This window comes from Humulus lupulus, chromosome 2, assembly GCF_963169125.1.
Source record: "Humulus lupulus chromosome 2, drHumLupu1.1, whole genome shotgun sequence".
Lineage (NCBI taxonomy): Eukaryota > Viridiplantae > Streptophyta > Magnoliopsida > Rosales > Cannabaceae > Humulus > Humulus lupulus.
In genome coordinates, this window is record NC_084794.1 from 272,618,921 (window position 1) to 272,628,425 (window position 9,505).

Genomic DNA, 9,505 nt, shown 5'->3' on the forward strand with positions numbered 1-9,505 from the left:
TTCCATACCTGGAAAATGGGGTTGATGGAGACAGAACATATACTGTTGAAGTGGGCCCATAGACCGTCATTGTCATGAATGGCATCCTATGTGTACCAGCGGATCCGGAAGTCGTCGGGGATGCCAAATAAAAATTTGCGGGATACTGCATTCCGTATTCAGGGAAGGTTTGGCCAATTGACTGGGTTGCTGGCTGCCACCCAAAGGCTTGGATTCGGGCCTCCTCCCAGTTGATGAAACCTTGTGCCCTTCTGATGAACTCTTCAAGGGCAGTCGCCTTGCTGCGCTGCATGTCATCCCAAAGAAGGGATCCAACTCTAATCTCGGATCGGAGAGCTACCAGGCCTTGTCCATCATCCACTTTAGTTTTCGAGGCTTCCTCCATGAAGTGTTGGATGTAAGCCTTGAGGGTCTCCGTAGGATGTTGTTTGACATTGGCCAGCGCACTAATTTGCATGTCCATCTTCATGGTGGCCACGAATTGCTTCTGGAACACTGACTGCAATCCGGACCAATATTGGATTGATCCCGGCTTGAGTCTTTTCCACCACTCTTCTACAGGCCCAGCTAGAGTGATCGAGAAACATAAGCACTTACCGTTGTCATAAACGTGAGCCATGGTCATCAGGCGATTGTAGTGGGATAAATGGTCCTTGAGGTCTGCGTTCCCAGTGTAGGTGGGTAGGTTCAGCATCTTGAACCCATTTGATAGTACCGCATCCAGGAAGTGTTTGGCGCATGGCTCCTTTTCCTCTTATTTGGAATCGAAACCTCTGCCTTCTTGTTTTTGGACCAAGCGATCTGTGACCTTCTTAAGAGCGGCCAACCGTTCCATGAACTGTTTGGCCATTCCATCATCTAGGGGGACTCTCTTATTCCTCCTATCGTTGAGATTATTCCTCAAGTCGCCTCCTTGGGGGTGAATCTTTTCTTTGTGGGCCCGCTCCTTTCGAGCATTAAGGCCATCACGCAAGTCCACCCGAGAAGTATTGTCTCCCGAATTGATGGCCTTCGATTCTCCTTCACGTTTGTGCCCTCCGTGATCTTTGTTCATGGAGGCGCTGGGATAGAAGCGTCGTTCCAATTCATCTTATCTAAGAAATTTCGGGGCTTGACACCCTACGGGCGCTTCCCCTGCTGATCATTCGGATGATCTTGTCTTGGGACAGGATTCATCCGTTCCTTCCTAGGGAATTGCGCTGGGTTAGCCCTGATTTTTGGAATGGGATGAGCTTTCTTCTGGGGGTTTCTTTTTCCCACAGGATCAACCACTTTAGCTTTTCCTTTTTCTTGAGCAGGATTCGACGAGCCGGCTTCGAGATGTGGTCCCAGAGAAGGGATAGGGCTAGTGTTGTTAGGTAGGCCAGTACTGATCGGTGGGACAGGCGGTTGCGTTCCTGGAGGCGGAATGGTTAAAGGATTGGCTGCCAATCCTTGGGCAGCAATGAAGGCCTGAAGAGCCAGGAGGGACTCTTGCATCTGGCGGGTGGCTTCTTTTTGTTCAGTTATCTTGGATTATTGATCTAGGACTTGTTGTCTCAGGTAGAATACCTCTGGATCCTCCTGTTCAGGCTCCATATTCTTTTCTTCATGATCGACGAGACCTTTGACCTCGTGATCTTCGTACTCCCCTTCATCTTCCTCATAGTAGCCTTTGTCGTAATCACCCTCGTCCCTGAAGTTCTAGGAATTGTCAAGCAGGGGCCCTGATAAGGTGTATCCTCAAGTTGGTCTTGAGGAAATGTCTAATCGGGAAATGGTTCTCCATTGTCTTATTGTTGCAGGCGAGCAGGATCAAACATGGTATGTCTAGTATTCATCATTTTTGCAGATGATCAAGGTTGATTCACGCTTTCTTCAGTTCTCAATGAAAACACCAAAATGTTTACCGAGTTTTTCAGGAACTAGAAATATATTCAGAAATAAGAGCTAGAAAGAAAGGATCAAAGATAAACAAACAAAGTTTTTACATGGTTGGGGCGTTAACGAGCCTTAGTCCACGAGTCTATTGTATTAGATTCAAGAGAGCTTTTGACAATGGAGTTTCCTGGAAGTTTGAGCAGAGTAATTGCTTATAAGAAAAAATCTGAGATCCCCACTACAATGCACAATTGGCCCTATTTATAGGCAGTCAAGTGCAGTGGGCTTCGGCCTAACTAATTCGGACCCAATAAGGATGTAATCACGGTTTACTCACTAATGGAGTCATAATACAAAGAATGTTATATAACAAGATGTAGTAATCTGGGCCCATTGGGCTAGCTTGGGCATGGTCAAGCCTTACAACTACCAATAGTACGTAATTTCAGATTGGTCTGCGTGGGCTTCTAAGGGGACCCTGCGGACAGGGTCTATCAGAGTAATGGCAGTACTGTTTCCTAGGAACATCGTACGTTCCGTGCGTAACCTCTTCTGCAGGTTAGTTGAGGAGACCAACTTCTGTGTTTCTTAGGGACATGTCAGCATCAAGGAAGATCAAACTTGCCCTATCCAGACGTCTGGTCCGGGTTCCTTTGCTAATGTCCCGGTTCACTTACCAGAGTCCTGGTTCGTTCACCAAGACTCAAGTTCATTCTTGACAAGATCTATTCCCGGACTAGTGAGCCTGCCATCTCTATTAGCATCCCGGAGGATACGGGTAGGTTGGGACCGGGAAGATGAGTTGGGCCTGCATCTTGGTCCTGGGTCCCTTGTTATGGTCGCACCCATCGAACGTTGTTGGGCTCATTGGCGAATGGGCTATCAGGACTTTCTTCTTCCTTATTCATCGGGCTCAGGATGGATCTAGATCTCTTTAAGAGGGCCCCCGAACCGACTAGGTCATGCCACGTGTTACGGGTGGAAAACAGGGATAACAACTGGTGACTCAGCTTTCACCTCATTATTCCCGCCATTTTGGTTTGCTTCAGTTGTCATTTTGTTTGAAATCACAAAACCAATAGTGTTATTTTCCTAACAGCGGAAAATTATACGGGTTCACTTTGATCAAACTTAAAGATAATTCGCAGGTTAGCCTAGAAGGGTCAAAACCCAACCATTCGTGGTCTAGCTTTTCGTAGAATATTTCTTTTGAGTATTTATCCAACGCCAAATACAAATATCTCTACTAGATAGTTTCCAAAGAATACTAGGAGGGTCTAGCCCCTACCTCAGCAATCTAGTTTCTTTGATAATATTCAGTTCCTAGGAAAAGTTGGAGGGGTCACAAAAGGTCTCACTTAATACCCAGCTTTCCTAGACAGAACTTCTCTAATGAGATTTAAGTTCAAGAGAACTTTTTGCAATAGCAATATATTTCAATATATAGATATAGAAATATCACTAACAGATATATTAAACATTATAATAATATAAAATATATCTAACATTCAAATATTATATTAAACGAGAATATGTTCTAAGATTGTGGAAAAAATATAATGTAATTGGATATAATAGTTGAATAAACAAAATATGATAAATACAATATATATCTACTAAATTAAAGATACATAAATATTATAATTATAAATAAAACAATATAAATAACTATAATATAAATAACACTTATAATTAATCTAGACAATAATTATAATGAGCTATAATAATAACAAAATAAAAAAACGAGGCCACCAAGTAACTCAATTACTTCACGGAACCAAATATGTCCGAACTCTACTACTATAAAACTTTTAACTAAAACCATAATATAAATATAATTAATGTATTTGTATACCTTAAACTAAAGAATTTTATATGTTAAACTACTGAGCCTACACTTCCTTATATAGGCCAAGTATGAGGAATCCTCTCGTAACCAATGTGGCACTAACTCCCGTATCTTTTTCAATTCAACAAAATATTCTAACAAAACTAGCCTTCATAACCAATCTCTAATACTATGATAAATGTGCTAGAGTCAATTAATGTTTTACTTATTCCACTAACATAAAATGAAGAGTAGTTTTTCTCTGAATTATCAATGATAATCTTGCCGTTATATATACGCCTTAGTAAAGACAATATCTTAAGAGTAAATTATTTCTGAGAATTAATTAAAATATTAGAGCAACAAAGAATTTCTTAAAAAAATTCAAAATTTATTTGGAATGGTCTCAAGGAATTTAAACCTTCGAAGTTTATGATAAGGTGTAGTCATAACCACTTTTTTGTTTTTCTTAGAATTCTGTAGCAATAATTACTTCTTTGTATATAGTTATTAATCTATTAGAACAACTAAAAACTTCTTAAATGATTCAAAGCTGCCATACAGGTTTAATTTTATTAGATCTTCCCCAAATAGAGTACAATTAACAGAAAACAAATCTTGAAAAATCACACTTCAGATGATACAAGAAAAACTTGACAAAACACACATAAAACATAAAATTCAACATGTTTAGTTGTTGTATGCATCAGGGTGGTCATTGAGGTATTTCTCAAAGAGCTTGAAGAGCTGAGATGCCTTTTCTTTGCCTTCCTTAACATTCTCTTCCTTAATTTCAGCATCACCAATAGTGTAGTAGCTGCTGACAGTCTTAATGATAGAGCCTCCATCAGGGGAAGCCGCCAACTTGGTCTCATAAGAGATTTTCTCAAGCTTGTCTGTCAAAGCATCTCCTTCAATCAAAGTATAAGAGTGGCACAAGTTGTCTTGGTCAACCGATTCAACTCTGTGCTTCACATAGTTAAAGGTACTCCCTGCAAATTAGACCAAATATGACACATTCATGAGCTCTATGCTTCTTGATAAATACAAAAATAAAAAAGATGATGAAATGTAAAATGTACCTTCTCCAAAAGTGATCTTCTTCATGGTTCCAGCTCCTCCATCTCCTTCAAGGATCTTTACTTGTTTAATGGCTTGAGGAGCGATCTTTGGGATGAGGTTGTCTCCATCAAGGACAAAGGCCTTGAACAGCCTAGCAGGAGGGATGGTGGAGGTGAACTCGGTTTCATAAGTGAAAACACCCATGATATGATCAAAAAGGGATCAAAGAGGAAATGAGAAGGAGGATATGTTTTGAACTTGGAGTAGGTTCTTGTGTTGAAGATGAAGATATATGGGCATACGGACTGGTATTTATATGCCAAGCCTCCACATTACTTTCCATAAACAACTCAATTTTTAAAACACATATTGTTACTATGTTTTAGATATCTCTAAATTTGTCGGAATATTATTAATTTGTTCAACGATTAGTATTTTAGTCAAAGAAAGCCCACCAAAAAAAAATTATTATAAGACAAATGATTTGCCAGTTTGTCAATTTTTCTAATCGTGTTATGTATGTGTGAAAACGAAGTTATAGTCATTCTTGGTATCTGTATTAAATTTTAGGAGGAACGGGTTGAATAAAACAAATTCTTATGTTTCCATGTGCACATAATTTTAGAACTATCGTGATCATAAAACTGTAACAACTGTCCTGTAGATCTTTCTTCAGTGCATATTGTGGTTTTTAAGGCATGATGAAGAATTTAATCATGTGCACATGATTTGTGAACTCTGTCATCTTATTTTGAATTCCTGCTAAAATAATCTTTAAAAATTTAATTCCGTTGTCAAAACCTCAATTTTTTTTTTTAGTTTTGATTTTCTAATTTCAGAAATTTAATTTCAATAGAATCTGTATTTTGATTACTTATTATATTAGGACGGCATAACTGTGGCTAAAGACTAGATGAAACCGTTAGCAGACTTCTATGAATGCCAGAAGGTCAACATTGGCCACCGGCACGTACCTCTTTATATAACGATTGTTACCTATATAATCTATCATTATTTGTTTGTATGTGATTAGCTAAGCTGCATTATTTTATGATATTTTGCTTTGTGTATTTGGTTGAATATGAGTCCTATGTCTAAGAACTAATCGAATAACGCTATTGCAATAACTTTTTTTTTTTTTTTTGATAAATCAGGAAAATTCATTACTTCTAACAGAATCATACAAACTCCAATAACACCTCAAAACAGGGGAAAACAAATAAAAAACAATGCCCCATTACAAAGTCCCAAACCAATCTCTATCCTTTTGACTAATTTTCTTTGGTAAACTGTTCAAAATTCTATTTTTAACACTAACTTTAGTATTATGAACAATTAACTCAGGTTGTATGCTCTTCCCAAGCCACAAAATATCATTTCTGGCCTTCCAAATGTGATAGAGTAAAGCTGCTATAGCAGTCGAAAACACTTGCTTCTGAAATTTGCTATTAGAAGCTCTTTCAATCCACCTAACAACTTTCCTCAAAGTGGTTAGCTTAGTTTCCCACTTCAGCCACTGTAATATCTGATGGTAGCAAAATAAACTGAAATGGCAATTGAAAAAAAGATGGTCACAGGATTCTTCAACCTCACCACAAAACAGACAGTCTGAATGCTCTATAACTCCATGTCTTTTAAGCCTATCTTTGGTATTTAATCTGTTATGAATAGACAACCAAAATATAAAACTATGCTTAGGAGTATTCAATCTTCCCCACACCTCCTTACTCCAATGCACTTTATCAACAGGAGGATGAATAAAAGAATAACCTGTAGTAATCTGATACTCTTCTTTGTGCACTTGCAATCTTTCTATTAAACTTCTAAATTTCCCTTTGACTTCAGCAATTTTCCTCCAATACCAACTACTGTTAACAGGAGCCGAATAATTCCACCAATTTTCTTGCTTTAAGTAGACATGATGAACCCATTTAACCCAAAGTTTATCCTTCTTCTCAGCAACAGCCCAAACATGCTTTCCAATAGCTGCAATATTCCAAACTATGCTATTTTTAAAACCCAACCCACCAGCTTTCTTCGATTGACAAACAGCCTTCCAAGCTATTCGACCCGAACCTGCCAAGGAAGCTTGCCCACTCCAAAGAAAAACTCTACACATAGCAGAAATCTCTTTCAAAATCCTAGCTGAAAGAATCATGATCTGATTCCAATAAGAATGTATTGAAAGCAGAACTGAGTTGATCAAAATAACACGGCCAGCAAAAGAGATATGTCTAGAACTCCAACATTTAAGCCTAGCTAGCATTCTATCAAGAAGGATTTGACAATCTTTAGCTGAGATTCTTTGAGAACAAATAGGCACGCCAAGATATTTAAAAGGGAGATTACTTCTGGTGTACCCCGAAGCATCAAGAACCCTCTGAAACTCATCTTCATTCATACCGCAACAGTATATGGCTGACTTGGATTTATTTGGAAAAAGGCCTGAAGTATTAGAAAATAACTGAAGCCCTTGCAACAAATAGTATATGGATCTGAAATCACCATGACAAAATAGTAAAACATCATCAGCAAAACTGAGATGATTAAGTTCCAGCCCTTCACATCTGTGATGGAATTTAAAGTCTTTCTTTCTTCCAACTCTATGCAAAATTCTGGTGAGGTATTCCATTCCCAACACAAACAATAAAGGAGATAAGGGATCTCCCTGCCGCAGCCCTCTCTTGGACCCAAAAAAGCCATGTAAGGTCCCATTGAACATGATAGAAAATTTCGGTGTTCTAACACACTGCATAACCAGTTGAATGAAATGATTAGGAAAATTAAATGCTTCAAGCATTTCCTCAATAAAGTCTCATTCAATCGTATCATAGGCTTTCCTCAAGTCTAACTTAATCATACATTTCGGCTTACCATTCATCCTCCCATAATGACAAACAAGATCTTGACAGATCATAATATTATGCGCAATGAACCTCCCTTTGACAAAGCCTCCTTGATTCTGAGCAATAATCATAGGCAAAATAGTGCTCAATCTAGAACAAATCATCTTTGTGGCCACCTTATACAGTACATTGCAGCAAGCAATAGGCCGAAAATCACTCACAAATTTTGGACAACTACTTTTTGGAATTATGGTCAGAATGGTACTGTTTAATTCCTTTAATTTTTTCCCAGAATGCAGAAAAGACAAGATAGCATCACTTATTTCAGATCCAACCAAATCCCAGTTATCTTGAAAAAAATAACTACCAAAACCATCCGGGCCCGGGGCCTTTGTACCAGGAATTTCCCAAACAGCTTTCTTCACTTCCTCTTTACTATAAGGCACGAGAAGAGCATTAGCTTGCTCAGTCGAGAGAATAGCACCTTGCTGAACCACCTTTTTAATTACCTTGTCCTCATCACCAACTTACTGCCTAGTAAATTCTGATTAAATCGCACTACTCCATATAATAATAGACGTGTTAAAAAAAAAAACTAGATTAAATCGCACAACTCCATATAACTATAAACTTCTAATCCAACATAATATCTTTTTTTTTTTTTTTGAACAATCCAACATAATATCTAAAACAATGAAAATAACATAAAATCTATGTGGTTTTGATTAAAAAAAAACAGAAAAAAATACCTTCTTTATAATTATCTTAACAAAATTAATTATTATTTTTCATATAATACTAAAATATCATTAATGGTAAAGAAATAAAAATACATCTCAAATAATAAAAATATTTTGTTTTTTAGTGTTAGTGTTTGAAACTGTCTTAGGGCCTGTTTGACATAGTTTTTACTTTTACTTTTAGACATAAGAAGAAGAGAAGTAAAAGTTTGAGCTTTCTAATTCATGTTTGGATTTATATTTTGAAAGAGTTTTTTTCTTTGTTAAAGAGCTTTTCAGGGTATTTGGTATATACTGCATAAAAGTACTGATAAAATAAATATCAAATTTAACCATAAATATATGTTTACATTAATAATAATAATAGTAATAATAATAATAATAATAATAATAATATATGTTATGTCTGAACTCATTTGAAAATTAATCGTTCTTTTGAAGAAAAAAAATCTAATTACATACATATATGAATTAATAAATAAAAAATCATAAAAATCTAAACGTAATTAACAAAAAATATAAACCTTTAAATTAAATATTAAAATATAAAAATCTAATTGTAGTTAGAGAAAGAAATTCTATATATAAAACAATAATAAGAAAAATAAAAACTAAAAAAATCGTACGTAGATTTTTTTTAGAAAAATTAGATAGAATATTTTTTAAGAAAAAAGAAATCGTATTATATAACTGTTATCTTCACAATTTAGGATAAAGATGTAATTTATTTTTCTGTTTTATAAAAAATAGGGGTAAAATAGGTATTATGAAAGATTCATTAAAACAAGAAAATAGCTTCCCGTGTTTTTTTAGAAGTCCTTCCTGAAAAAGCTGGTGAGTCAGTGTTTCTCTTAAAAGCTCTTCTAAATTCAAAAAGCTCTTTCTATATTTCATCCAAACACACCTAAAAGTAACTTTAAGACTTCAAAAGCTCTTTCAAAGCCATGCCAAACAGGCCCTTAGTGTTTTAGTTATAACTTTTGATCAAGAAGTTCAATTTCAATGAATTAGATAATGCTAGAAAGATAAACGAAAATTTATAACTTTGTGTGAAATAATACTTTTTAGATTTTCAGAACAATTTCAATGTTTTAGTCATAACTTTCTAACCAAGTGGTTGATTTTTCAATGAAATGGATACAGTTGGTAAGTGTTGACGCCGTTTTTCG

The 9,505-nt window shown here is 36.3% G+C and overlaps 1 protein-coding gene across 1 annotated transcript; it reads right to left on the bottom strand.

Moving 5' to 3' along the window:
- Nucleotides 1-4,231: 4,231 nt before the first annotated feature.
- LOC133819441 (major allergen Pru av 1-like) lies at nt 4,232-5,068 on the bottom strand. Its single transcript, XM_062252703.1, has 2 exons — nt 4,771-5,068; nt 4,232-4,680 (listed from the first exon to the last, which is right to left on the bottom strand). Exons 1-2 carry the CDS (start codon nt 4,952-4,954, stop codon nt 4,379-4,381), a joined length of 486 nt encoding a protein of 161 aa, XP_062108687.1. The 5' UTR covers nt 4,955-5,068; the 3' UTR covers nt 4,232-4,378.
- Between the last annotated feature and the right edge of the window lie 4,437 nt (nt 5,069-9,505).

Bases quoted from the DNA above. Each gene is read 5' to 3' on its own strand.
- LOC133819441 (XM_062252703.1), bottom strand. From the start codon at position 4,954: ATGGGTGTTTTCACTTATGAAACCGAGTTCACCTCCACCATCCCTCCT. The intron at 4,681-4,770 runs GTACATTTTACA...TCTAATTTGCAG, and splicing joins GAAGATCACTTTTGGAGAAG to GGAGTACCTTTAACTATGTG.